Here is a 27,287-nt window from a genome sequence, read left to right on the forward strand (position 1 = left end):
CTGTGTTCTGGGGAAATTCTAAGGAATTTCCCTAAACATGGGCTAAGGATTTCCGACAGGTGAGCATGCCGATTTCATGTACTAGGCACCAATGATAGATGGATTTCTTATTACTTAGTATCAGACTGTGAGTTTTCTTTAGATTTACCGATCGCCATAGGCCTTAAATCAACCTTCATTATATTAGGAGTCCTGTGGTGGTGGATGGTGGAGGGCTCTTCTGTCCACCTACCTGCTGAGGCTTAGTAAGGTCGAGATCACTTTCGGGATAGATCTTGTCCAGGCTGACGGCACTCCTAAAGCACCACAACCATGCTGTGTTGTGGAGGGAGCGGCATGGTGCCACGGTTCGCCCCAGAGAACGTAAAATGTTGGGGCGTGAGAGCAACATGCCGGTGGCAGAAGTGTTGTGTTGTGAGTCGTGCCGTGTGCCGCTGTTGTGAGCCGCGTACCGCGCCCTGCCACCACGGGATGATGCAACACCTCGTTAGGACCAATATTCGACACTGGGGGAAACTTTCTAGCTGTAAAGGTTTCAAGATCGAGCTCGGGAGGCAAATCTCCACCAGTCTTTCGAGGTGAGGAAGCAGCTTGTCCATGAATTCCTCGTGTGAAAGTCCAGGGCAAATGGGGAAAGAACTGCCTCAATTGGCTCTTATTATTCTTAGCTTTAAGCATGGTTGGATGGTAAGTTTGTAGTAAATTTCGTAATGATCCCTTAAACTGTGACCCATTACTGGCACTAACAGAGCCGATAGGTCTGAATTGCCAGTTGTGCATTTTCCTTGCAGTATTACTGGTCAGGTGAGGATAGGTTAAGGGGGCTAGGTTAGGGGCAACTCAAACCTGCCAGACGTGGCCCAGCCAGCAGGTGACCCTATGTTTTCACTAGTGCCCCATTAGTCTAAACCCCATTTCTTGTAAGATAAAAGAGTGAATAATTTGTAAGACATTATTTGGGTCAATGGTGACAACCTGCAGATTGAAGAGTCAGTGTGGGGTCTGCATCAGTCTTTCAGTTTTCATGAGCTATTGGTAACTAACTTAATGATGCGATTGGGACCATGTAATTGACTTAATGTTATTTCACTTCATTATGGCCTTTGACTGGATTCATCGTCAAGTTCTTGTAGACAAAATGGTTGCCAATTGGATTTGAGGTAATCTTCTACATTGGATTAACAACATTCTCTAGGGTATGTGAGTATGGGATGTGTTCTGATGGTTTGAAGCTATACTTGCATTTCTGAGCTTCATTGCCTTCTCTTACTCAGTCCTCAGTATTCATACAGAGAAGTATCAATTTGTTGTCTTCATCAGCTACTTTTTGGGAGATTGAGATTTTTTTGGATGAATGTGTTTATCTTAATTTTGCCAGACATCATCACCTTGCTTATTTTTATCAATCATATTTGCTTTCAGATCCAGTGCAATTACAAAATGTTTACAGATGATGTCAAGTTATATTTTCATTCATCAGCTCCTTCACCAACTTGGTCTCAATCTCTATCCAACACGCAAAATAGCATTAACTTGCTGTCATCAATAGCTGCTTCCTGGGAACTGAGATTTTCCACTGGTAAATGTATCCATCTCCAATTTGCTAGACAACATCATATCTATGCTGAGTATCTCCATACTCCTATTCAAACTCTTAATGGCAACCCAATAAATTCTTGTTCATCACATAAAGACCTTGGAGTAACAGATGATGAATTGAAATTTAACCAACATACAAGATGTGCAGCTGCTAAGGCTGGAGGTGTTGCCACAAACTTTCTGAAATCTACGGTCTGCTGTTCAGTAAACTTCATGTCATCTCCCTTTATGTCTGATGTCAGACCTATCCTCAATTTTGTATCTCCAATCTGGAATCTTGGGTTTCTTGGCCAGAACAAGCTGAAGACAGTCAGTTAGAGGAGAGGAGTTGATGAGCTGAAAAGCTTTTGATTACAACATGTCCAAAAGAGCAGTATGAGTGGAATCCCCCAGACACATGAAGCATACTCCATACATGGACGGATAAGGCCCTTGTATAAAGTTAGCAGCTGGGGGGGAGGTGAGAAAAACTGACGGAGATGTCTCAGAATGCCTAACTTCATAGAAGCTGTTTTAGCTAGAGATGAGATGTGAAGTTTCCAGTTTATATTATAAGAAAAGGACAGACTGAAGATGTTTTTTTTTTTTTTTTTTTTAGTGTAGAAGAGGGGAACAGTTGAGTATCATTGAAGTTAGTTGTCTGGAAGGTTGTGTTGAGTTGACAGATGGAGAAATTGAGTTTTTGAAGCATTGAACAATACCAAGTTTGCTCTTCCCTAATCAGAAATTTTAGAGAGATCAGAAGTCAGGCATTCTGTGGCTTCCCTGCATGAAATGTTTACTTCCTGAAGGGTTGCACATCTATGAAAAGACGTGGAAAAGTGCAGGATGGTATCATCATCATAGGAGTGGATAGGACAAGAAGTTTAGTTTAAAAGATCATTGATGAATAATAGGAAGAGATTGGATGACAGGACAGAACCCTGAGGAATATCACTGTTAATAGATTTAGGAGAAGAACAGTGACTGTCTACCACAACAGCAATAGAACAGTCAGAAAGGAAACTTGAGATGAAGTTACAGAGAAAAAGATAGAAGCTGTAGGAGGTTAGTTTAGAAATCAAAGCTTTGTGCTAGATTCTATCAAAAGCTTTTTTATATGTCCAAGGCAACAGCAAAAGTTTCATCAAATTCTCTAAAAGAGAGTGACCAAGACTCAGTAAGGAAAGCCAGAAGATCACCAGTAGAGCAGCCTTGATGGAACCCATACTGGCAGGCAAATAGAAGGCTATGAAGTGATAGATGTTTAAGAATCTTCCTGTTGAGGATACATTTAAAAACTTTAGATAGGCAGGAAATTAAAGCAATAGGACAGTAGTTTGAGAGATTAGAACAGTCACCCTTTTTAGGAACAGGCTGAATGTAGGCAAACTTCCAGCAAGAAGGAAAGGTTAATAGACATAGCTGAAAAAGTTTGGCTAGGCAAGGTGTAAGCACGGAAGCATAGTTTCAGAAAACAATAGGAGGGACCCCATCAGGTCCATAAGCTTTCCGAGGGTTTAGGCCAGCAATGGCACAGAAAACATCATTGCAAAGAATTTTAGTAGATAACATGAAGTAGTCAGAGGGTGGAGGAGAGTGAGGAACAAGCCCTGAATTGTCCGAGATTGAGTTTTTAGCAAAGGTTTGAGAAAAGAGTTCAGCTTTAGAGATAGATGTGATAGCAGTGGTGCCATCTGCTTGAAATGAAGGAGGGAAAGAAGAAGCAAAGTTATTGGAGACATTTTTGGCTAGATGCCAGAAGTCATGAGGGGAATTAGATCTTGAAAGATTTTGACATTTTTTTTATTAATGAATAAGTTTTTGGCTAGTTGGAGAACAGACTTGGCATGGTTCCGGGCAGAAATATAAAAGTGCATGAGATTCTGGTGATGAAAGGCTCAAGTACCTTTTGTGGGTCACCTCTCTATCATGTATAGCTTGAGAACAGGCTGTGTTAAACCAAAGTTTGAAAGGTTTAGGTCAAGAAAAAAGAGTGAGGAATGTATGCCTCTATGCCAGACACTATCACTTCTGTTATGTGCTTGGCGCAGAGACAGGTCTCAGACACTGAAGCAGTAGTCATTCCAAGGAAAATCAGCAAAATACCTCCTCAACTCCCCCCAACTAGCAGAGTATAGTAGTGTCACCCATTAGTCTGACTGGAGTATCTGTCTGGGGCTTCTGGCCCTGTCCTTCCCTCAGCCAGTCTTGGCTGGATCAGGACCAGGTGAAATGCTACTTAGAGTTTTCAAGGTTAAAGGTATCCCATATAATTTCTGTTATCATAAGAATCTTAGTGCAACTGTCATAGCAGACTGAAATTTGCCAACATGTCAGAAATACAGTTGCAAACAAATTAGACACTCACTCAAATCTAATGCTTGCCATTCTGCTAGACTCATGGTCTGATATTTGACCTATTCTGGACTTCACATCCTCAATATGGAACCTTGGTTTTCTTGGTGATGATGACTCTTTGAGTGTATATAGCTTGGGTGGATAAAACAGATTTGCAGATTTGTTGATCTCACATATTCTGGCAAACTGTTGTGATAACATCGGTAGTCTATTAAGTATAGGATGTTTAGGCAGGACCTTATACATCGCTACTGTATATTCCATGGTATAAGGATTATCAAACCCTCTGATATCACATTGTTACCACCAGTCAATACTAGAGATGACATATTTAGTATTCAAGTATAATACTCTCAGTTAGAAGCCCACAGATGTTTCTTATCATGTTGATTAGTTCAGAAGTGGAATTCATTACTGTGTGTTTAATCCAGATTGCAGTCTTTTCTACATGAGGAATTATTTTAATTTTGATTTTATCCCAAAGTCATCTTTCTCCTTTACCTCTACTTGTGTGTTTTCAATCCTAGTGCTGTTCTTCTCCTAATGTATATTTATTGTAGTTATCTGGTTAGAGGGTTAGCCTGGGTTTGGTAAAAAAAGAGTTTAGTTGAGTTTTATTGGTAATGTATAGAAGAAAGAGGAAACAGTCAATGACATTTGGTCTGGCAAAACACATGGCATTTGGTCTGGCAAAATGCACTTACTCTCACTTTTGGAAAAAATTAGCCAAACTCATACAGATAAGAACATAAGAACATAAGAAATAAGGGAAGCTGCAAGAAGCGATCAGTCCTACTCATGGCAGTCCCTGTATGAAATATACGTACCTATTTCCACCTATCATCCCCATCCACAAATCCGTCTAATCTTCTAAAACTCCCTAATGTCTTAGTGCTAACAACTTGATTGCTGAGTCCATTCCATTCATCTACCACTCTATTTGAGAACCAATGTCTTCCTATCTCTTTTTTAAACCTAAATTTTTCAAGCTTGAACCCATTATTTCTTGTCCTGATTACTGATCCTAAGAATTTTGCTTATGTCCCCCTTGTTATAGCCCTTTTACCACTTAAAGACTCCTCTCTTAATGTACATCTCCAAAGAATGTAAATTTATCAGCTCCAGTCTTGCCTTGTAAGGCAAGATTGGAGCTGATAAATTTACATTCTCCTCATCCCCTGTATCCTTTTAAGTCATTCTCCTTTGTACTGATTCTAATAGACTTATATCCTTCCTATAATATGGGGACCAGAACTGCACAGCATAGTCTAGATGAGGTCTGACCAGCGCCAAGTATAACTTTGATATTACTTTAGGCCTTCTGCTTTTAACACTCCTGAAAATTAATCTTAATACCCTATTTGCCCTGTTTCTGGCCTCTATGCATTGCTTTCTTAGAGTTCACAGCTAACTATAACTCCTAAATCTTTTTTGTACCCTGAATCTACCAGAGCTTCATTGTTTGTTGTGTACCTACTGTGTGGGTTTCCTCTACCTACGCTAAGTACTTTGCATTTGTTGATATTAAACTGCATTTGCCATATGTCTGTCCATTCTTTCATCCTATCTAAATCTCCCTGCAAGGCAATGGCATCCGATTCTGACCTAATTAATCTACCTATCTTCGTGTCATCTGCAAATTTACTAACCACTACTAATTCCACTATCCAAGTCATTGATATATATTAAAAACAACAATGGCTCTAATACTGATCCCTGTGGCACCTCACTAATTACTTGACCCCACTTGGATTTAGAGCCGTTTATTACAACTCTCTTTCACCTGTTGTTTAGCCATGGCCTAATCCAACTTAACATCTTCCAATCTACCCTGTGTGCCCTAACCTTTCTCAGGAGCCTCTGATGGGCTACCTTGTCAAATGCTTTACTTAAATCCAGATATAGGATGTCATAACTATCACCATTACCTACTGCCTCATAAATTTTTCTGTAAAAACTTAACGAGTTCATCAGGCAAGACTTCCCCTTTGTGAAGCCATGCTGTGACTGATTTATCAAGTTATGTTTGTCTAAATGCTCCCTAATGTTCTTTGCTATTATTGACTCTATTATCTTACCTAAAGTTAAACTGACAGGTCTATGATTAGACATTAAAGTTTTATCTCCTTTCTTAAAGATGGGTACTACATTCACCTGCCTCCACATAACCAGTACCTCACCTGACTCAAGTAACTTCCTAAAGATAGATACTAATGGTTCACTAATAACCTCCTTACATTTCTTAAATACTCTGGGATATATTTCATCTGGTCCTGGTGTCTTGAACTTTTTAGCTTATCTATTTCCTATTCCACTATCTCCTTAGTTATGGTAATATCTGTCAGCTTCACATTCTCTTCTACTCTAAACATCTGCTCACTATTCAGTATTTCCTGCATGTTTTTCTGGGTAAAGACAGTTAAAAAATACTCATTCAGAATTTTACTAATCTCCTCCCCAGAACTAACCAGTTCCCCATCTGGTGCCTTTAATGGACCTATAGTTTCCTTATTCTTCATCCTATATACCTGATAAAATCCCTTGGGGTCTGTCTTCACCTGACTAGCCACTTTTAATTCATAATTGCTTTTAGCTCTCCTCGTTAACTTCCTGACTGTTCTAAATAATTCATTATATTGTGCCCTTAAAACCTCTTTCCTTGCCTTTAATCTCATTTATATATTTCTCTTCAACCTATATAGTGTTTTAACCTAGCAGTCATCCAATTAGGGTAATTTTTCTGTGATCTTATTGCTCTACACGGGATGTTTGCTAACTGTCTTGTATGCAATTTGTCAATGAAATATTTATACAACTCATCTACATTTACTTCCTCTAATCTTCTCAACTCAGCTCCTTCTATCCTCTCCACTCCCTCGTCTACTCGCCTCGACCTCACTTCTCCCATCTCAGCATGACCTGACCCTCCAACATACTCACACATATCTCTCACTCCTCTGACCCTTCTGGACACTTCTTCCCTCCTGTCCTACACCCTCACACCTCACCTCACCTACATCATCCTGCCTTATCTCTCTCAACTCCATCCTGGACCTGACCTCACCCTGTGTTAGTTGCCAGTCAACTCCTTGGAGATACCTTTTTAATCCCTTAATCCCTCAAAATCTGCTCTCCTAAAGTCAGGTATTTTACTAGTGTTTTTGCTTCTAAAAGTTTCCTCCCATTTTAATTTGTACCTAATCTCCCAGTGGTCACTGTTACCTAGCTGTCCTCCAACCTCTACCTGTGTGACTGCTTCCTCCCTGTTAGTTAGAATTAAATTTAGAATGTTATTTCCCTTTGTGGGTTATACGATTACCTGTTTTAAAAAATTATCCTGAATTACCTTAAGAAATTCCTCTGCTTCATTGTTACCCACCATCAGGCTCCAGTTGATATTCCTAAAATTAAAATCTCCTACCACACATACCTGACTGTACCTTCCTGCTCTATTTATTTCCTACCATAGTAAAGTGTTAATTTCCTTTGTACTGTTCAGTGGCCTGTACACTACTCCCAGTACTACTGACTGTGATCCTTCTGTAATATCCACTCATATCGACTCTGTTTTGCTATCTGTTTTACTCTTACCGTTAATACAACACTTCAGTGTTGTATTAACAGCACAGTGCAATGCTTCCTCTCCTGTGTCCTTATAGAATAGTGTATAACCATCTATCTTAACCTCTGAATTAAATACTTTTCCTGACATATCTAATCAAATTTCTGTTAAAGCAATGATATCAAGGTTCTCTACGCAAGCCGTTCCTCTAAGCAAGTCTATTTTATTCAAAATACTTCTACAATTTGTGTCGTAAACACTTAAGCTATTCCTCGCCTTTGCTGAGCTAGTTACCTTTCTAGATTGATCTAATTTGTCCTTCATTTCATCCTCCCAAGTCCTTCCTTGCTCCTGACTTATGAAAAAAGTACTGGAGTGCAGTTACCTCCCTCTTGAGTGTTCCAGCCAAAACCCAAACACCCTGGCATACAAGATGTCCCTACCATAGAAGAGGTCCCAGTTGTTGATGAATGTCCATCCATTACTCTTATGAAGATTCGTGAGCCTGTGATTTACTGTAATAGCCCTGGACAGTCACTTAGCACCAACTCCCCTCCTCAGCAAGACACCACATACCACAGGATTAGGGACATACTCCCTTGTCCCTAATCCTATCCAAAGCCTGTCTAAGTTTCTTGAACAGCTCCTCACTCTTGACCCTACCAAGGTCATTCCCTCCAGCACTGAGAAAAACAGTGGGCTTGGTCCCATCATTTTTCCAAGCACATGTCTAGCCTATTAGATACCTTCCCTATCCCATCCCCAGGCGAACACACCCTCGACCTATGTTTCCTATCTCTGGCACAAAACACACTATCTAAGTGCCTAACCTGACTATTACCAAGCACAAGCACCCTACCTTGGGGCAGGGTTACTGTGTCTACCCCTTCCTTCTTGTGTCCTCTCGCCACGTCCACCTCCTCCTCCATCAATCCCTCCAGCACACTGAAGGAATTCGTTGTCTCCACGCGAGGTGCCTTGAGGACCTTCAGCCTCTTGGCACCCCTGCACACAACTGACCACTGCTCTTCCATCGCCTTACTAGGTAAGGTGATGGCAGGTCACATCCCTCCCACAGGTGCTGAGATCCTCTCACAGAACTCAGCCTGCAGGTCTGAGATCCTCTCTTGAAACTCAGCCTGCACCTTCAAAAATCCTTTGATGGAACTCAGCCTCCACCTCTGAGACCTTTGCAATGAAGACCTCAAGAACAGGAGAACTAACACAACCAGACAACTCAGCAACGCAAGGCACCATGTCTACACTAGCCTGTTATAGCATCAGGTCACTGCTCACTAAACACTTCCATTCACTAGGAACCCTGACCTAAGACTGGAGATAGGTACTCAGTACTCTGAGATGAGCTTCTGGAAGAGACTTATGCCTGCAACTCTGGTTCAAAGGCTGTATCATGCCTTATTGGGTGGCTGTGTAAATACTTACTGATTGATAGATTATAATGAATTTTTTGTTAATTTGTTCTTCAATGTTTGCCTAATTTCCTTTCAGTTATTTCATTATTGCTGAGGAAGACTTCCATTTCTTTACTGCTCTGTTAAGGAAAGCATATTATCTTGCATTCAGTCCTAAGTGGTTCGTAAATATCTTTCTTGTATTTCCTCATGTGTCTCTCTTTCATCTAGAATAGCAGCCTTCACCATATTTGTGTGTCAAAATCTTAAATGTTTCTGTCATTTCTTCCTTGGATAACCAACTCATATATGATAAAGTAGGACGGCTTCATTTTTCAAAATAGTCTTCATAATCCAAGATTCCAGAGCCTAGCATCAGTTTGGTGTTTCTGTATTGTAGTTAATGGCTGGAGAACCACCACTGGAAATGTGATCCAGAAAAGCTCCTTCCCTGTGTATGATTTCATGAGAAACACATAGAGCCACAACAGCTTCCAGCATCAATCCTTAACAACACAAATAAAGGTAAAGAAATTATTTACCATCCACTTAGATTCACTAAGCATGTATATATGCCCATCAGACTTCACCATATTGTGGTTTGGGCTCCTATATGGAACACTAGTGTGAATCTTCTATTTTTAACATATACATACTGTATATATCTGTGACCATAATGGATTTAGGTAAACAGGATTTGGTGAGTGTGGAATGTAGCTTGTGTTAAGCTGCTGATACTCAATATATGCATATGAAATAGAAAATTTTTCATCGAGCACCACATGTTGTTAATATAAACACAAACTTGCATTCCTGACTGTATTAGAGATATGCCCAACATTCTTGACCTTTTCCTCACCTCTAATCCTTCTGCTTATGCTGTCACCCTATCTTCTCTGTTGGGTTCCTCCAATCACAACCTCATATCTGTATCTTGTCCTATTGCTCCAATCCCTCCTCAGGATCCCCAAAGCAGAACTGCCTCTGGCATTTCAGCTCTACTAATTGGAAGGAGCTGAGGAGGAGTTATGCTGATTTTCCATGGAATGACTACTGGTTCTGTGTCAGAGACCTGTCTCTGTGTGCTGAGTGCATAACAGAGGTGATAGTGTCTGGCATGGAGGTGTACATTCCCACTCTTTCTCTTGCCCTAAACCTTCTAAACCTTGGTCTAAACACAGCCTGTCCTAGTGCTATACATGATAGAGAGATGGTCCACAAAAGGTACTTGAGCCTTCCATCACCTGAATTTCATGCTCTTTGTACTTCTGCCTGGAATCATGCCAAGTCTGCTCTCCAAATAGCTCAAAACTCTTTCATTAATAGAAAGGGTCAAAATCTTTCAAAATCTAACTCATCCCATGATTTCTGGCACCTAGCCAAAAACATCTTCAGTAACTTTACTTCTTCATCTTTCCCTCTTTTATTTCAACCTGATGACACCATTGCCATCTCATCTATCTCTAAAACTGAACTCTTTGCCCAGACATTTGCTAAAATCTCCACCTTGGATGACTTGAGGCTTGTTCTTCCCACTCCTTGGTTACTTCAATGCTACCCATTAAGATTCTACACATTATTTGATTCTTCTATTTGGAACTCTTTATGGGGCTTGGCATTAAGTCAGCCTTTTTTTTTATCATACATTTTTTTTTTGTTGCCTTGGCAACTGGGCTTGCTGTGGTCACAGTCATCCCAATATGCTTCCTCGCTTTCCTCTTTTGATTTATTTGGCTGCAGCCCTTTGGAACTTTATCACAGGATATGATCTAGTGATTGACTGACTGACAGATTGACTGTCTTTTATAATGATTTTTATTGTTGCAGATGTGCAGGTGTCCCTATGACATATACCCTGCACTCTCCCCCAGACCCCACCAGCAGCCAGTCACCCCTCATCATCATGCATGGCCTTATGGGGTCCAAGACGAACTGGAAGTCACTGGGCAAAGCCATCGCCACCAGGACAGGCATGGAGGTGATGTGGCCTGTGTTAGGCTTCATTTGGCCTTTTATTCCTCCTTTAAGTCAAAAATAATGAATGGCTTCTGTCTCAGAATTATTGTGTACTGAAATATGAGAATGATGTGTAAAAGCTATACCATTTAATAGTACTGATAGATAAGTATACTGATGAAATGATAATTAGATAACTGAACTAAATAAATGAAAATAACTAATTGCAAAACTTTAGGTGAAATTTTTTGCCATATTTTGACAGTTATTGCTATTACTACTAATGATACTACTACTTTACCACTATTCATAAATATGTACATGCTTATTTCACTACTACTAGAGTAAAAATCTCTTAATCTGGTGCCTTGTAATTCAAATTGTCCAACAGTCTGAATTTTTTAAGTTGTTGGCAAATTTCTGAAAATTTAAGTTAACATCCTGCTTCTCTGTTGTATTTGTAAGGATTATTTCAGGTAACAAGGCATATAGAAAGTGTTATTTTCTAGCACCATTGTCATTACATCTTCTAAAATACCAGCAATCAATATTACATACCATTATAGCTATCAGTGTCATGGCACCACAATCCTGACAGTCCCCTTTACCAGGTGTACACTGTTGATGCACGTAACCATGGTGATTCCCCACACACTGAGGCTCACAGCTACCCCCTCCTGGCAGAAGACATCCTCCTCTTCATGCAACAGCACAGAATTCCGACTGCAACACTCATGGGGCACAGCATGGGTGGCCGTGCTGTTATGGCCACAGCACTGATGGAGGTAAATGGTGTGTTGTTACCTGTGTTAGGTGTTATGGGAGCTGTTCAAGCATTTCACCATCATTCCATTGTCATTTTGGTATTTTGCCCTGATGGTTAGGTGGTGGTTAAGTCATATACCATGCAATGCTGGCTTAGGGTATCTTAGTGTTACTGTTGAGGCCACTGGCAGGGTCCTGCATCCTTTTTCTGATGGATGAACAGGAGCTACAATATGAAGGGAGGCAAGTTTAAACTGTTTCCACCTGGCTGATAATTAAAACTTGGAACCTCCAGTTTGTAGTCCCATAGTGCTGGTAACTACACCTACCAATTGAAGTTTTCATTACCAGTTATTACACATTTATACAAGAGGCACATGTTACCTTCAGCACTTGAGAAACCTAAAGTTTTGAGTCTTGTCCTCCAAACTGAAGTGCACAGAGATTTGTGTTTCAGGTATGCAGGATAGTGGAAAGATCAGACGACTTCAGACTGAAAATTTTCATATTGCAAAGACATTCTGCTTTGTGGCTTCATCTTTACAAATAAAAATTGATCAGTATTAATCCAGTATTGATTAATTTGTAACCCATATAAGAGATGTTTTAGCACAAAAAATTATGCAATGAAAGTACTTTTTTTTTTATAGAAAACATCAATCCACAGATTTTATGTCCTGACATGCTTAAGCAAATTTTCTCTGAATCCAAACAGTCATAGGAAGACAAGACACAGGTTTCTACATGTCCAAACAGATTTAAGGGGAAGCCACCTTTCACCACTCTCCACATATTCAAATGAATCTATTCAAATATATACTAATAATGTTCTGTTTGTTATTTATCAAAATTCTCCTTCAAGGAAGCTCAATTTGTTTATAAAACCAATAGCATTCACTATGAAATGATTGAGAATCTATAGGTAAAAAGGATCAAATAAAAAAATAAGAAAATAATACTATCAAGGTAGAAGAAAAAATATTGCATTAAAAGCCACTGTGTGTGTGAGTGTGAGTGTGTGTGTGTGTGTGTGTGTGTGTGTGTGTGTGTGTGTGTGTCTATATATATATATATATATATATATATATATATATATATATATATATATATATATATATATATATATATATATATATATATATATATATATATATACGAGTATATATATATATATATATATATATATATATATATATATATATATATATATATATATATATATATATATATATATATATATATGTATATATATATATATATATATATATATATATATATATATATATATATATATATATATATATATATATATATATATATATATATATATGTATATATATATATATATACATATATATATATATATATATATATATATATATATATATATATATATATATATATATATATATATATATATATATATATATATATATATATATTTTTTTTTTTTTTTTTTTTTTTTTTTTTTTTTTTTTTTTTATGTAGGCCAAGGGCAACAAAAATCCAATAAAAAAAAAAAAAAGAGGCCCACTGAGATGCCAGTCCCAGAAATGGGTCCAAAGTGGTAGTCATAAATTGAACAATAAGTACACTTGAAACCTCCCTCTTAAAGAAATTCAAGTCAGAAGAAGGTGGAAATACAGAAGCAGGCAGGGAGTTTCAGAGCTTACCAGAGAAAGGGATGAATGATTGAGAATACTTTTGCATTAGAGAGGTGGACAGAATAGGGATGAGAGAAAGAAGAAAGTCTTGTGCAGTGAGGCCACGGAAGGAGGGGAGGCATGCAGTTAGCAAGATCAGAAGAGCAGTTTGCATGAAAATAATGGTAGAAGACAGCTAGAGATGCAACATTGCAGTGATGAGAGAGAGGCTGAAGACAGTCAGCTAGAGGAGAGGAGTTGATGAGAGAAAAAGCTTTTGATTCCACCCTGTCCAGAAGAGCAGTATGAGTGGAACCCCCCTGACGTATGAGTCATACTTCATACATGGACGGATAAGGCCCTTGTACAGAGTTAGCTGCTGGGGGGGGGGAGAAAAACTGGCACAGATGTCTCAGAATGCCTAACTTCATAGAAGTTGTTTTAGCTAGAGATGAGATGTGAAGTTTCCAGTTCAGATTATAAAGAAAGGACAGACCAAGGATGTTCAGTGTAGAGGAGGGGGACAGTTGAGTGTCATTGAAGAAGAGATAGTTGTCTGGAAGGTTATGTCAAGTTGACTGATGGAGGAATTGAGTTTATGAGGCATTGAACAATACCAAGTTTGCTTTGCCCCAGTCAGAAATTTTTGAGAGATCAGAAGTCATGCATTCTGTGGCTTCCCTGCATGAAATGTTTACTTCCTGAAGGGTTAGACGTCTGTGAAAAGATGTGGAAAAGTGCAGGGTGATATCATTAGCGTAGGAGTGGATAGGACAAGAAGTTTGGTTTGGAAGATCATTGATGAATAATGAGAGAATGGGTGTCAGGACAGAACCCTGAGGAACACCACTGTTAATAGATTTAGAAGAACAGTGATTGTCTACCACAGCAACAATAGAATGGTCAGAAAGGGAACTTGAGATGAAGTTACAGAGAGAAGGATAGAAGCTGTAGGAAGGTAGTTTGGAAATAAAAGCTTTGTGCCAGAATCTATCAAAAGCTTTTGATATATCCAAGGCAACAGCAAAAGTTTCACCAAAATCTCTAAAAGAGGATGACCAAGACTCACTAAGGAAAGCCAGAAGATCACTAGTAGAGCAGCCTTGGTGGAACCCATACTGGCGATCATATAGAAGATTCTGAAGTGATAGATGTTAAAGAATCTTCCTGTTTAGGATAGATTCAAAAACTTTAGATAGGCTGGAAATTAAAGCAATAGGATGGTAGTTTGAGGGATTAGAACTGTCTCCCTTTTTAGGAACAGGCTGAATGTAGGCAAACTTCCAGCAGGAAGGAAAGATAGATGTTGACAGACAGAGCTGAAAGAGTTTGACTAGGCAAGGTGCAAGCACAGAGGCACAGTTTCGGAGAACAATAGGAGGGACCCTATCAGGTCCATAAGCCTTCCGAGGGTTCAGGCCAGTGAGGGTATGGAAAAATAATTGCAAAAAATTTTAATAGGTAGCATGAAGTAGTCAGAAGGTGGAGGAGAGGGAGTAACAAGCCCAGAATCATCCAAGGTAGAGTTTTTAGCAAAGGTTTGAGGGAAGAGTTCAGCTTTAGAAATATATGTGATAGCAGTGGTGCCATCTAGTTGAAATAAAGGAGGGAAAGAAGAAGCAAAGTTATTGGAGATATTTTTGGCCAGATGCCAGAAGTCATGAGGGGAGTTAAAGCTTGAAAGCTTTTGACACTTTCTGTTAATGAATGAGTTTTTGGCTAGTTGGAGAACAGACTTGGCATGGTTCCGGGTAGAAATATAAAGTTTATGAGATTCTGGTGATGGAAGGCTTCAGTACTTCTTGTGAGCAATCTCTGTATCATGTATAGCATGAGAACAAGCTGGGTTAAACTAAGGTTTTGAAGATTTAGGTTGAGAAAAGGAGTGAGGCATGTACACCTCCATGCCAGACACTATCACCTCTGTTATGTGCTCAGCACACAAAGACAGGTCTCTTACATGGAAGCAGTAGTCATTCCAAGGAAAATCAGCAAAATACCTCCTCAGGTCTCCCCAACTAGCAGAGGCAAAACACCATAGGCACCTTTGCTTAGGGGGATCCTGATCTGATAGGACAAGATACAGATATGAGATTGTGATTGGAGGAGTCCAACGGAGAAGAGAGGGTGACAGCATAACCAGAAGGATTAGAGGTCAGGAAAAGGTCAAGAATGTTGGGCGTATCTCCAAGATGGTCAGGAATACGAGTAGGCTGTTGCACCAATTGCTCTAGGTCATGTAGGATAACAAAGTTGAAGGATAGTTCACCAGGATGGTCAGTAAAGGGAGAGGAAAGCCAAAGCTGGTGGTGAACAGTGAAGTCTCTAAGAATGGAGATCTCTGCAAAAGGGAAGAGGGTCAGAATGTGCTCCACTTTGGAAGTTAAGTAGTCAAAGGATTTCTTATAGTCAGAGGAGTTAGGTGAGAGGTATACAGCACAGATAAATTTAGTTTGAGAGTGACTGTAGTTGTAGCCAGATGGTGGAAAACTCAGAAGATTCAAGAGCATGGGCACGAGAGCACGTTAAGTTGTTGTGTACATAAACACAACATCCAACTTTGGATCGAAAATGAGGATAGAGAAAGTAGGAGGGAACAGAAAAGGGACTACTGTCAGTTGCCTCAGACACCTGAGTTTCAATGAGGAAAAGAAGATGAGGTTTAGAAGAGGAGAGGTGATGTTCTACAGATTGAAAATTAGATCTTAGACCACGAATATTCAGAAGTTAATGAAGAAAAAGTTGAAGGGTGTGTCAAGACACTTAGGGTCATCATCAGAAGGGCAGTCCAACCTGGGGACATTTGTGGCCCCCTTCCCGGGTGGGGACTCCATGGACATGATAATTTTGAAATTTTGAGTGAAGGGTGTGTGTGTGTGTGTTATTAGGTGCTTGTAGTTTTGTATGGAGGAAGAGAGTTGTCTTTAGAGGGCAGGCTGTGACTGCCCCCTTGTGTTGTGAGACACAAAGGGAAACATTCAGTGAGGTCACAGCTGGGTTTAATGATAAGTTCACAGCACCCCCTGATCCAGTGCTTTAGACCTCACTGGGAGTAATTATCGTTTTGGCAGGTGCCTACTGCATATATATATATATATATATATATATATATATATATATATATATATATATATATATATATATATATATATATATATATATATATATATATATATATATGAGAACAATTGTCTCATCAGTAACACTAATACTCTTCACAGCTTTCACTGCCATCATCACAACCACCTCCCCTACCATCACAGCTATCATCCTCATAATCACCTCTTTCTGTCACCTCATCACAGCTATCTTTCTCACCAATAACTTTACTTCTTCATCTTTCCCTCCTTTATTTCAACCTTATGGCACCATTGCCATCTCATCTGTTTCTAAAGCTGAACTCTTTGCTCAAACCTTTGCTAAAAACTCCACCTTGGATGATTCAGGGCTTGTTCCTTCCTCTCCTCTATCATCCGACTACTTCTTGCTACTCATTAAGATCTTTCACAGCGTTTTAACCCTTGGAAGGCTTATGGACCTGATGGGGTCCCTCCTGTTGTTCTCCAAAACTGTGCCTCTGTGCTCGCACCTTGCCTAGTTAAACTCTTCCAGCTCTGTCTATCAGCATCTATCTTTCCCTCTTGCTGGAAGTTTGCCTACAGTCAACCTGTTCCTAAAAAGGATGGCCATTCTGATCCCTCAAACTACCAATCCTTTGCTTTAATTTCCTGCCTCTCTAAAGTTTTTTTTAATCTACCCTCAACAGGAAGATTTTTAAACATCTATCTGATCAACAGTGTGGGTTCTGTCGAGGCCACTCTACTGGTGATCTGGCTTTCCTTACTGAGTCTTGTTCATCCTCTTTTAGGGGTTTTAGTGACTTTTGTTATTGCCTTAGTCATACCAAAAGCTTTTGATAGAATCTGGCAGAAAGCTTTGATTCTAAACTACCCTCCTACAGCTTCTCTTCTTCTCTCTGTAACTTCATCTCAAGTTTCCTTTCTGACCATTCTGTTGCAGCTGTGGTAGACAGTCACTGTTCTTTTCCTAAGCCTGTTAACAGTGGTGCTCCTCATGGTTCTGTCCTGTCACCCACTCTCTTCCTATTATTCATCAATAATCTAAACCAAACTTGTTGTCCTATCCACTCCTATACTGATGATACCACCCTGTACTTTTCCATGTCTTTTTGTAGACCTCCAAACCTTCAGGAAGTAAACAGCTCATGCAGGGAAGCCACAGAACCCCAGCCTTTTGATCTCTCAAAAATTTCTGATTGGGACAGACCAAACTTAATATTGCCCACTGCTTAAAAAAACTCAATTCCTCCATCTATCAACTCGACACAACCTTCTAGACAACTATCCTCTCTTCTTCAGTGACACTCAACTGACCCCCTCTTCTATACTGAATATCCTAGGTCTGTCCTTTACTTATAATTTAAACTGGAACTTCACAACTCATCTCTGGCTAAAAGAGCTTCTATGAAGTTAGGCATTCTGAGTCATCTCCACCAGTTTTTCTCAACCCCTCCCAACTGCTAACTCTGTACAGGTGCCTTATCCATCCATGTATGGAGTATGCTTCACATGTATGTTCCTCCTTTTTAGACTGGATGGAATCAAAAGCTTTTCGTCTTATTAACTCCTCTCCTCTAACTGACTGTCCTTAGCCTCTCTCATTGCTGCATTATTGTATCTCTTGGTATCTTCTGCTATTTTTCATGCTAACTGCTCTTCTGATCTTGCTAACTGCATGCCACCCCTCCTGCAGCCTTGCTACACAAGACCTTTCATTCCTATTCTGTCCACCTCTCTAGTACAAGAGTTAACCAGTATTCTCAATCATTAATCCCTTTCTCAGAACTCCTTGCCTGCTTCTGTATTTCCTCCTTCCTATGTCTTGAATTCTTTCAAGAGGGAGGTTTCAAGACACTTATCCTTTAATTTTTGATAATCACTTTTGACTCCATAACTCAGTGGGCCTTTTTTTTAATGAATATTTGTTCCCTAGGCTGGTGCTCCTTCTACATAAAAAATAAAAATCAGTTATCTCACTTCTTACACTTCTTGCTGCTGCCACCACCACCACCACCATCTTTAACTCCCTCACCACTGCCACCATCAACACACTTGGACTTATTATATTCAGAAACACTGCTTTCTCACCACAATTACTTTCAAAGACCACAGAGATGATTAGTTGGGTTTTCAAGAGTGTTTCTCCTGTTAACAGTGTAGAAGTCTTGTTGATTTGTCACAAGAATCGTTAAAACACCCTGTAAATCCTGTCACTTTAACTAGAAGCTATTGAAAGTAGTGGAGGTGTGGGGCAGAAGCATTTCAGAATATGGTCCTTGCAGCCGCCATCATCACTACCACCACCTGCCTCACTATCACCACCTCCTTCACCACAACCACCTGCCTCACCACCACCACCTCCCTCATCACTACTACCTCCCTCACCACCATCTCTTTACCCCCAGCCATCAGTGGTGGACAGGCTGGTGGTGTTGGACATGTCACCAGTTGGCACCTCCAAGAGTATATCCAGGCTGCCTCGCTTCCTGGAGATCATGCTGAGGGTTGCCATACCCCCAGATCTGTCCCCACCACAGGCCAAGACATATGTGGATGACCTGTTTAAGCCTGCCATACCTGTGAGTGATTCATGTGATATGTGCTGGTGTTAGTGTTAGTTTGATTTTTTTTTTTTTTTTTTTTTTTTTTTTGTGTGTGTGTGTGTGTGTGTGTGTGTGTGTGTTCATTCGTGCCTTTGTCTAGATTTAGTTTTTTCTTCCTGCTTTTAAGTTTATTTACATTTGTATGTTTATGTTTTTGTATGTGTGTATGTGTATTTACCTAGTTGTATTGTATAGGGCACAAACCAAAACTCATTTTGTCCTGTCTCCATGTCCATATTTATCCAATTTCTCTTTAAACATGTGTATGCTGTTTGTCACAACCACCTCTTCCTTCAAATCATTCCAAATTTCAATAATTTGATACGGGAAGCTGTATTTCTTGATGTCACTCAAACATCTTCTCTTCTTTATTTTCTTCCCGTGTCTCCTCGTGTTTCTCTCCCTCCTCCATCTGTAGTACCAAGTCATTTCTGTCTATTCTTTCTGTATTGCTTACTAATTTGTACATTGTTATCAGGTCTCCCCTTTCTCTTCTGTGTTGTAGTGTTGGTAATCCCATCTCTTCAAGTCTTTCATCTTAGATTAAGTCTTTCAATTCTGATACCATCTTTGTCACTATCCTCTGTATTCTTTCCAGTTTCCATATATCTTTTTTTTTTTTCCATGCAGAGCCCAAACTATTCCAATTTTACAATGTATCATGCTTGTTATTATGTCCTTCATCATTTATTTATCCAAATAGTTAAACACCACCCTAATGTTTGTTAACAAGCTGTATATAGAGCCAAATATCCGATTTATATGCCTTTTAGTGCGTCCTGAATAATTACTCTCAAATATTTTTCTTCATTACTTTTCATTATTATTTCTCCTCCCATTTTGTAATTCCATGAATGTCTCTTTTTACTATTTCCTATTTCCAACATGTGGCATTTTCTGGCATTAAATTCCAGTTTCCATCTTTGGCTCCATGCATGTACCATATCAATATCCTTTTGTAGAAACTTCCCGTCATTTTCATCCTTTATCATTTTCATTATTTTTGCATCATTGAACAGGTTCATATAACTATTTAGATTCTGTCATATCATTTACATATAAATTATACATAATAAGTGCCAACACAGATCCTTGTGGTATCCCACTTGTCACTTTGTGCCCAATTTGAATTAGTGTTTCTGATTACTGTTCTCATTTCCCTCCTTTGTAAATAATCATCCATCCATCTCAATGTTGCTCCCTTTAGTCCTCCCCTATTCTCTAACTTCCACATAAGATTTTTGTGAGGAACTTTATCAAATGCTTTCTTGAGATCCAGGTATACCACATCAACCATTGTAATGGCAAGGAAAAGTAGTTTTTTCCTCGATATTTTTTTTTTTTTTTTTTTTTTTTATTTTTTTTTTTTTTTTTGTATGTAAGAGGGGCACTGGCCAAGGGCACCAAAAAGAGGTAAAAAAAGGCCCACTGAGGTGCCAGTCCCAAAAGAAAAGACTGTATAAGGTATTCAACTCTAATCTCACATTTGCCATACCACATTCTCTGCAAATAGTCCTTCAGTGCCACAGTCTTCTTTCCATTTGTCTTTACACATTCTTTGCAGCAACATCACCAGTTCTTCCTTATTTTCCCAAAAATTCTCTCACTGGTACTCTACACCCCCAACAGGAGGCCAGCATCAGGCAATTTCTTCTCACCAACCTCATCCAAACACCAGAGGGAGAATACACATGGAAGGTCAATGTGAAGGGAATAGCTAAGAACTTCAATCCACATATTTCCACATTCCCAGCTGCTGCCCTGCCTCACCATTCGTTTGAGGGGGATACTGTCTTCATTGCAGGGGCACTCTCAGACTACTTGAGGTGAGAGCAGCTGTGTTAGGACAGGAATTATATGATAGCACACAAGTTTTATTGTCATTTATAGTGTCATGATATTTTTTTTATTTTTTAGATTCCTTTTTGATAGCTAAAAGCTGCAAAGTATAGTTACAAAATTTGGCAAAAGTGTGTGACAGGGAAGCTGGGAATAAATGTGACAAAGAAGAGAGTGATGAGATGAAGTAGGCATGTAAGTGTAGCAGTTTCTTATATTGTTGTGACATGTGTAAAAATGGAAATAATGGCAAAGTTTTGACAATGATATGTGTACAATCGGTACCTAAAAAGTGACAAAATCCTCAGTCATTGTCATTGTTCATGTGCCATTCCTCAAGTTTCCTTCAGTTGCATAGGAGAACAGAACACTGATGATATCTGACCTGTCAACTCAAGACAGACAATGGCCTTGGATACACTCACTTATTAACAGTTTTAGTATAGATTTGACAGTTGAATGACAAGATGTTTTCATGTGTGTATTCTTGAGTTAATTCTCACAAGTTGCTGTTGTATATCTTTCTATTATCACCTTCCAGTGGCTACTAAACTGCCCATTACTGGTGACTAAATAGCATCTGTAGTTGCCTTGTGCTTAGGAATAAAAACAGTGAAAGAAACAATTAGTATTACTGGAATTTGAGAGAGAATTGTGTTCTGTTAGATAAAGAGGTTCAGGGGTGGTGATGAGATGTCTTTCCCAGAACATAAAGTAGGCCTGGGTGAGTAAAGAAAGTTGCTCAGTGAGCCTTGAACATTGTGAAGAGAGAAATAGAATGTAATCCTTCCATAACAGCAAAGGAACTGAAAGAAAAGAACTTCTGTGTTCATGATAATGGGCCTCTGAAATTTTTATGACATCATAATCTCTGACCCTGTGATTGCACAATGTTTTTGTTATCTTTTTTGGCACTGACTATGTATTGAGACAGAAAGTCCATGGATGCAGACTTAAGTCACAGGAGTGGTAGTGCAAAGGGACCTGTCTGTGGAGGCAAAAGTGGGAATGTGTAAGGGTGACTGTGAGGGATGGCTCTTGAAACTATGTAAGTTTGGAGGAAATGCTTAAAGTGATGAAAATGAAGTGTTTGTGAACAATTACATTATGTGAGATGGCTTGCCAGTGTGAGGAACAACAGCATTGAGAGATGTGTGCAAGTCAGCAAATTTTTTTATTTTTTTATTCATATGTGAAGAAAGCTAACAAAAAGAAATAAAAAAAAGAAAGCCCACTTCTTTGTTGGTCTTGAAAACTCTGATAAAGATCCCTAAATGATGGACCAATCATTTCTACTTAAGTTAAAAGAGAACAGACCAAGGAGTGATAAAATAGTCATGTTAGTTTAAAAAAATGTTAGAGAAAATAATAAAGGAAAAGATTACCATATCTGATGGCTCATAAGATGCATGGGCTCATAAGACGCACCCAGTTTTGGCAGACATTGAAATAAAAAAAAATATATATAAAAAAAGATAAATGAGCAGATTTCAGTTCTGAATATGAAGTGAAGGATTTCACCTGGCATTTGAAGACTCTCACATGCATTTAGATCATTATTAGATCTCAATATTTTGCATTTGAAAACTTTAATATTTGCTAGTAGCCTACGTACCAATCCTGTTGTGAGATGTAAACATGTACCTGGCATATGGCATCAGCAGAGACTGTGAGAGACTACAGGGCTAATAAAGTTTGTTCATAAGAATGTTAAAAGATAAGTGCAATTTTAATTGTAAGAAAGTGTGTCTTACCTCAAGGAGTAACGGCATCACACTGTAAAGAACACAGTGAAGCTTGCCCGTGTCACTGGGTTCAGCATGTAACTGACCTCGTGTTTGTTTTGGTACATGCAATGTGTGGTGTATGGTCACTTTGGGAAATTCATCCTGACTGATGTCATTCTATGTGAATTACTAGTAAGTATGACCTGTTATATATTGTTACCTTGAAAGAAAGAATTATTTTGTGGTGTAGTACCAATCATCACTTTGTTCACATGTGCAAAGATGTCTGGGGTTTGATTTTAGAGCCTCTGATGTCATAGACTTACCACCAACCACTGCCTCAATGCTGAACCTTGGCCTCATAGGATGCAGGCTCATTTCCTGAGACTTTTTTTTGGAGAAAAGGTGCATCTTATGAGCAATCAAATATGGTATATATATATATATATATATATATATATATATATATATATATATATATATATATATATATATATATATATATATATATATATATATATATATATATATATATATATATATATATATATATATATATATATATATATATATATATATATATATATATATATATATTATTTATTTATTTATTTTATTTTTTTTTAATGTAGGAGGGACATTGGCCACAGGCAACAAAAATCCAATAAAAAAAATGCCCATTGAAATGCCATTCCCATAAAAGGGTCAAAGAAGTAGTCAGAAATTGATGGATAAGTGTCTTGAAACCTCCCTCTTGAAGGAATTCAAGTCACAGTAAGGTGGAAATACAGAAGCAGGCAGGGAGTTCCAGAGTTTACCAGAGAAAGGGATGAATGACTGAGAATACTGGTTAACTCTTGCATTAGAGAGGTGGACAGAATAGGGGTGAGAGAAAGAAGAAAGTCTTGTGCAGCGAGGCCACGGGAGGAGGGGAGGCATGCAGTTAGCAAGATCAGAAGAGCAGTTAGCATGAAAATAGCAGTAGAAGATAGCTAGAGATGCAACATTGTGGCAGTGAGAGAGAGGCTGAAGACAGTCAGTTAGAGGAGAGGAGTTGATGAGACGAAAAGCTTTTGATTCCACCCTGTCTAGAAGAGCAGTATGAGTGGAACCCCCCTAGACATGTGAAGCATACTCCATACATGGACGAATAAGGTCCTTATACAGATTTAGCAGCTGGGGGCGGTGAGAAAAACTGGCGGAGACGTCTCAGAGTGCCTAACTTCATAGAAGCTGTTTTAGCTAGAGATAAAATGTGAAGTTTCCAGTTTAGATTATAAGTAGAGGAGGGACCGAGGATGTTCAGTGTAGTGTCATTGAAGATGAGGGGATAGTTGTCTGGAAGGTTGTGTCGAGTTGATAGATGGAGGAACTGAGTTTTTGAGGCATTGAACAATACCAAGTTTGCTCTGCCCCAATCAGAAATTTTAGGAAGATCAGAAGTCAAGCGTTCTGTGGCTTCTCTGCGTGAAATGTTTACCTCCTGAAAGGTTGGACATCTATGAAAAGACGTGGAAAAGTGCAGGGTGGTATCATTACCATAGGAGTGGATAGGACAAGAAGTTTGGTTTAAAAGATCATCAATGAATAATAAGAAGAGAGTGGGTGACAGGACAGAACCCTGAGGAACACCACTGTTAATAGATTTAGGAGAAGAACAATGACCTTCTACCACAGCAACAATAGAACAGTCAGAAAGGAAACTTGAGATGAAGTTACAGAGAGTAGGATAGAAGCCATAGGAGGGTAGTTTGGAAATCAAAGCTTTATGCCAGACTCTATCAAAAGCTTTTGATATGTCCAAGGCAACAGCAAAAGTTTCACCAAAATTTCTAAAAGAGGATGACCAAGACTTGGTAAGGAAAGCCAGAAGATCACCAGTGGAGCGGCCTTGACGGAACCCATACTGGTGATCAGATAGAAGGTTGTGAAGGGATAGATGTTAAAGAATCTTTCTCTTGAGGATAGATTCAAAAACTTTAGATAGGCAGGAAATTAAACCAATAGGATGGTAGTTTGAGGGATTAGAATGGCCACCCTTTTTACGAACAGGCTGAATGTAGGCAAACTTCCAGCAAGAAGGAAAGGTAGATGTTGACAGACAGAGCTGAAAGAGTTTGACTAGGCAAGGTGCAAGCATGGAGGCACAGATTCGGAGAACAATAGGAGGGATCCCATCAGGTCCATAAGCCTTCTGAGGGTTTAGGCCAGCAAGGGCAGGGAAAACATCATTGCGAAGAATTTTTAATAGGTACCAGGAAGTAGTCAGTGGGTGGAGGAGAGAGAGGAACAAGCCCAGATTCGTCCAAGGTAGAATTTTTAGCAAAGGTTTGAGTGAAGAGTTCAGCTTTAGAAATAGATGTAATAGCAGTGTTGCCATCTGGTTGAAATAAAGGAGGGAAGGAAGAAGCTGGAAAATGGAGGGAGTTGTATGAGTGTAGGCAGTGAATATATGTATTTTGTAACATTTCAAGCATATATTGGAAATTTACTTGATAATTAAATCCATGAATTTTACTCTGTATTGTACCTTTATTTCATCTCTCTCTCTCTCTCTCTCTCTCTCTCTCTCTCTCTCTCTCTCTCTCTCTCTCTCTCTCTCTCTCTCTCTCTCTCTCTCTCTCTCTCTCTCTCTCTCTCTCTCTCTCTCTCTCTCTCTCTCTCTCTCTCTCTCTCTCTCTCTCTCTCTCTCTCTCTCTCTCTCTCTCTCTCTCTCTCTCTCTCTCTCTCTCTCTCTCTCTCTCTCTCTCTCTCTCTCTCTCTCTCTCTCTCTCTCTCTCTCTCTCTCTCTCTCTCTCTCTCTCTCTCTCTCTCTCTCTCTCTCTCTCTCTCTCTCTCTCTCTCTCTCTCTCTCTCTCTCTCTCTCTCTCTCTCTCTCTCTCTCTCTCTCTCTCTCTCTCTCTCTCTCTCTCTCTCTCTCTCTCTCTCTCTCTCTCTCTCTCTCTCTCTCTCTCTCTCTCTCTCTCTCTCTCTCTCTCTCTCTCTCTCTCTCTCTCTCTCTCTCTCTCTCTCTCTCTCTCTCTCTCTCTCTCTCTCTCTCTCTCTCTCTCTCTCTCTCTCTCTCTCTCTCTCTCTCTCTCTCTCTCTCTCTCTCTCTCTCTCTCTCTCTCTCTCTCTCTCTCTCTCTCTCTCCCCACTGTTCCATTCCTTCTCCTTTACCTCCCCATCTTACTAGTGATCCCAGTCTGAGCCATTGCACTCTCGAGGTGGTAGATAACACAAGCCAGCATCACACAGTCTTGTCTTTGTGGCACCTTAACTCAGCTTTCTCTCCCCACTGATTCTTGCAGACCCAGGGATGAGGAGGCAGTTGAAGAAATCTTCCCACAGGCTTCCTTCCACTATCTTGAAGGAGCAGGCCACTGGCTACATGCTGACCAGCCTACAGCATTCCTCAACCTGCTCACTCTGCTCCTCCTCCCCTGATGAAGCCTCCATGCACTGAGAATACTGTATAGGTAGTCTGGGAGGATAGGCTGGGGAAATATTGTGTTTATATCTGTATGTCTACAGTTTTATTTATATTTTTTACTATTTATCTATTTTTAGATATGTGTTTGCTTATTTATAGTACTTTATACTCTCTCTCTCTCTCTCTCTCTCTCTCTCTCTCTCTCTCTCTCTCTCTCTCTCTCTCTCTCTCTCTCTCTCTCTCTCTCTCTCTCTCTCTCTCTCTCTCTCTCTCTCTCTCATTATTATTGTTATTATTATTATTATTATTATTATTATTATTATTATTATTATTATTATTTTTATTATTATTATTAATATTATTATTATTACTGTTGTTATTATTATTAGTAGTATTGGTATTATTATTTTTGTTGTTGATGGTGGTGTTTTTATTATTTCATTACATTTATGTATTTTCTATATATTTATTTATTTATTTTTATGTTGTATCTTTTTTATGAAGACACCTTGGTGTAGTGGCTAGCACACTTTGCTCACACCGTAGAGGATCTGGCTTCAAATCTCAGCTGGGTGGAAACAAATTGTGTTTGTGTTCTTATACAATGTAACTTTGGTTCAGTTATCAGTGAACGAGTGTGGGATGTAAGCCCAGGAGCCCACCTTGCAGCACACCAGCAGGAGCATTGGGCTAGTGGTTCTGTCCTCTTAGGTGTGTGTGTGTGTGTGTGTGTGTGTGTGTGTGTGTGTGTGTGTGTGTGTGTGTGTGTGTGTGTGTGTGTGTGTGTGTGTGTGTGTTTGATGGGGCTATGGTCCAACAAAGATCTTTCAAGAGAGAGGTTTCAAGACACTTATCCTCCAATTTTGATAATCCTTTTGATCTTTCTTTTAGGACTGACACTTTAATGGGCCTTTTTTTTTTCTTTTTTTTTTCTTTTAGCCCTTGGCCGTTGCCCCTCTTACATAAAAGAAAAAAAAGTAACAAATTTACCCATGTGTGTGTGTGTGTGCTACAAGACACCAAGTATTGTCTGTGTCATGCTTCAAGTAGTAAACAGGCAAAGGTATGGAGAGAAATATTATTGTCATCTTGTTATCCTCCTATGTAGTATTTTTATTCCACCACAAAGACTACCTAAGCGTGCGATGTCTTATCTTGGCTACCTAAGAAGGATCTCAGCCCAAAGATAGATACTGTGTTATTTATGTAGTATTTATTCATGTACTTGTTCATTTTCAGTATAATATACTCAGGACAACAGCAGACTTTCTGTACATCATTTCACACCATTCATGCACACATCTCTAGCAGTGGCCAGAATAACAGAAAAAAATTGAAGATAAAATAGA

General features: G+C 39.3%; 1 protein-coding gene across 5 annotated transcripts in view; it reads left to right on the forward strand.

Annotated features, from left to right (window-relative positions):
- The first annotated feature begins 216 nt into the window (after positions 1-216).
- Positions 217-27,287, forward strand: part of LOC135092134 (sn-1-specific diacylglycerol lipase ABHD11-like) — a 27,406-nt gene continuing 335 nt past the window's right edge. Inside the window, exons 1-7 of one of the 5 annotated variants that reach the window (XM_063990386.1) lie at positions 442-578; positions 9,314-9,438; positions 10,741-10,891; positions 11,481-11,654; positions 18,763-18,936; positions 20,590-20,786; positions 25,817-27,287. The exon at positions 25,817-27,287 is cut by the window's right edge and continues 335 nt beyond it. In XM_063990386.1, coding sequence (XP_063846456.1) covers positions 10,757-10,891; positions 11,481-11,654; positions 18,763-18,936; positions 20,590-20,786; positions 25,817-25,952 — 816 coding nt within the window. In that variant the 5' untranslated portion in view covers positions 442-578; positions 9,314-9,438; positions 10,741-10,756 and the 3' untranslated portion in view covers positions 25,953-27,287. Of the gene's footprint in view, positions 688-1,051; positions 1,197-9,313; positions 9,439-10,740; positions 10,892-11,480; positions 11,655-18,762; positions 18,937-20,589; positions 20,787-25,816 lie in introns of those variants that run through there. The other 4 variants (XM_063990387.1, XM_063990385.1, XM_063990388.1 and 1 more) reach the window with 4 other exon arrangements.

The sequence above is a fragment of the Scylla paramamosain genome, chromosome 39 (genome assembly GCF_035594125.1).
Source record: "Scylla paramamosain isolate STU-SP2022 chromosome 39, ASM3559412v1, whole genome shotgun sequence".
Classification (NCBI taxonomy): Eukaryota; Metazoa; Arthropoda; class Malacostraca; order Decapoda; family Portunidae; genus Scylla; species Scylla paramamosain.